This window comes from Echinops telfairi, unplaced genomic scaffold, assembly GCF_000313985.2.
Source record: "Echinops telfairi isolate 266 unplaced genomic scaffold, ASM31398v2 ScPeMD7_5;HRSCAF=22, whole genome shotgun sequence".
In the NCBI taxonomy this organism is placed as follows: domain Eukaryota; kingdom Metazoa; phylum Chordata; class Mammalia; order Afrosoricida; family Tenrecidae; genus Echinops; species Echinops telfairi.
In genome coordinates this window covers 886,062-887,615 of record NW_022103901.1, presented here as the reverse complement: position 1 = coordinate 887,615, position 1,554 = coordinate 886,062, and the positions used below count along the sequence as shown (strand labels likewise).

At 67.2% G+C, this 1,554-nt stretch overlaps 1 protein-coding gene across 1 annotated transcript in view; it reads right to left on the bottom strand.

Annotated features, from left to right (window-relative positions):
* Window positions 1–479: 479 nt before the first annotated feature.
* Window positions 480–1,554, bottom strand: part of MAFK (MAF bZIP transcription factor K) — a 6,786-nt gene continuing 5,711 nt past the window's right edge. Inside the window, exon 2 of the mRNA XM_004705540.2 lies at window positions 480–917. Coding sequence (XP_004705597.2) covers window positions 480–917 — 438 coding nt within the window. The remainder of the gene's footprint in view (window positions 918–1,554) is intronic.

Sequence of the window (1,554 nt, the reverse complement as noted above, 5' to 3'; positions counted from 1 at the left end):
CAGAGGACCCCGCTCTCAGAGGACCCCGCTCTACGTCCACTAACCACACGCGCTTCCCTCTACCCCGCGGAACCTGGGGGCATAGCCCGGAAGACCTGGAGGTAGTCAGGCACCCCGCCCCGCTCTTCTGGTCCACCAGGGCAGTCTGCTGCCAGGGGCGGCGCCAAGAGACCTGGCTGGGCAGGCTGGTCAGGGGAGGGCACTCTTGGGCCCAGTTACAAGCCCGGGCCTAAAAAGGACGCATCTTTTGGGGAGATGTGACGATGACGGGCAGGTGTGCACACGTGTATGCAAGTGTGTGTGCACGCTGAGTGTGGGCGTGAGTATGCATGTGTGAGCACACGAGTGGGCATGTGTGTGTGTGCATGGAGACAGCAGTGCACACGCATTCACAGGGCCTACGACCTCACCCCCCCAACTCCCGACACAGGGCCCCTGGGGACACCGAACGCCCTGCCCTCACCAGCCCCCCACTGGCTCTAGGACGCGGCCGAGAAGGGCACAGACGGGGCGGCGAGCTCCGCTGACTTGACGATGGTGATGACGCTGGTGGCAGCCACCTTGGAGGGCGCCACGGGGCCGCGTGCGGCCACAGTGCGCGCGAAGGTCTGCAGGGCGTCGTACTTGGCGCGCAGCGCGTCCAGCTCCAGCCGCATGCTGCTGTTCTCACGCGCCAGCGTCTCCACCTCGCGCTGCAGCTCCACCCGCTGCCGCTCCAGCTCCTCCTTCTGCGTCACACGCTTGATGCGGCAGCTGGCGGCGTAGCCGCGGTTCTTGAGCGTGCGCCGGCGCTGCTTCAGCCGCGTCACCTCCTCCTTGGAGAGGCCGCGCAGGTGCTGGTTCAGCTCCCGCACCGACATGCTCACCAGCTCATCGTCGCTCAGCGCCGGCGCGTTCTCGCCCGCCTCCTTCTTGACCTGCGGGCACACACGTGGGGAGGATGGGGCCCACGCGTCACCTGAGGTCCCAATGCCGGTGAACAGGCTGAGGTGCCCAGAGGTCGCCTGGGTCTGAATGCACCTGGGCAGGCTGAGAGGCGCATGCCTGGTCTGTCTGGTGGCACTGAGGCCCACAGGGATGCTGGTTTGCCTGGGCCCACTGCTCCCCTCTCTGAGGAGGGGAGGAGGTCCCGTCATATACTGTGATGGCCCAAGGAGAGCCCACAGCCCTGAGGCCAGGGGAGAAGCCAGGTGTGGGCTCTGCTGGGACACCCTCTTTGTGGCTCCAGCAGAGACAGGGGCTCCATGCTCGCCCTCCAGTCTGCCAGCCCAGGGACACAGCCCCCGGCACAAGGGGCCCCATGCCCACTCTGCAGCCTGCCAGCCCAGGGACACAGCCCTCGGCACAAGGGGCCCCATGCCCACCCTCCAGTCTGCCAGCCCAGAGACACAGGCCCTGGCACAGGGGCCCATGCCCACCCTGTAGTCTGCCAGCCTAGGGATACAGCCCATGGCACAGGGGGCCCCATGCCCACCCTCCAGTCTGCCAGCCCAGGGACACAACCCCAGGCACAAGGGGCCCCATCTGCTGGCCCCAACACCACACACGGCCTCC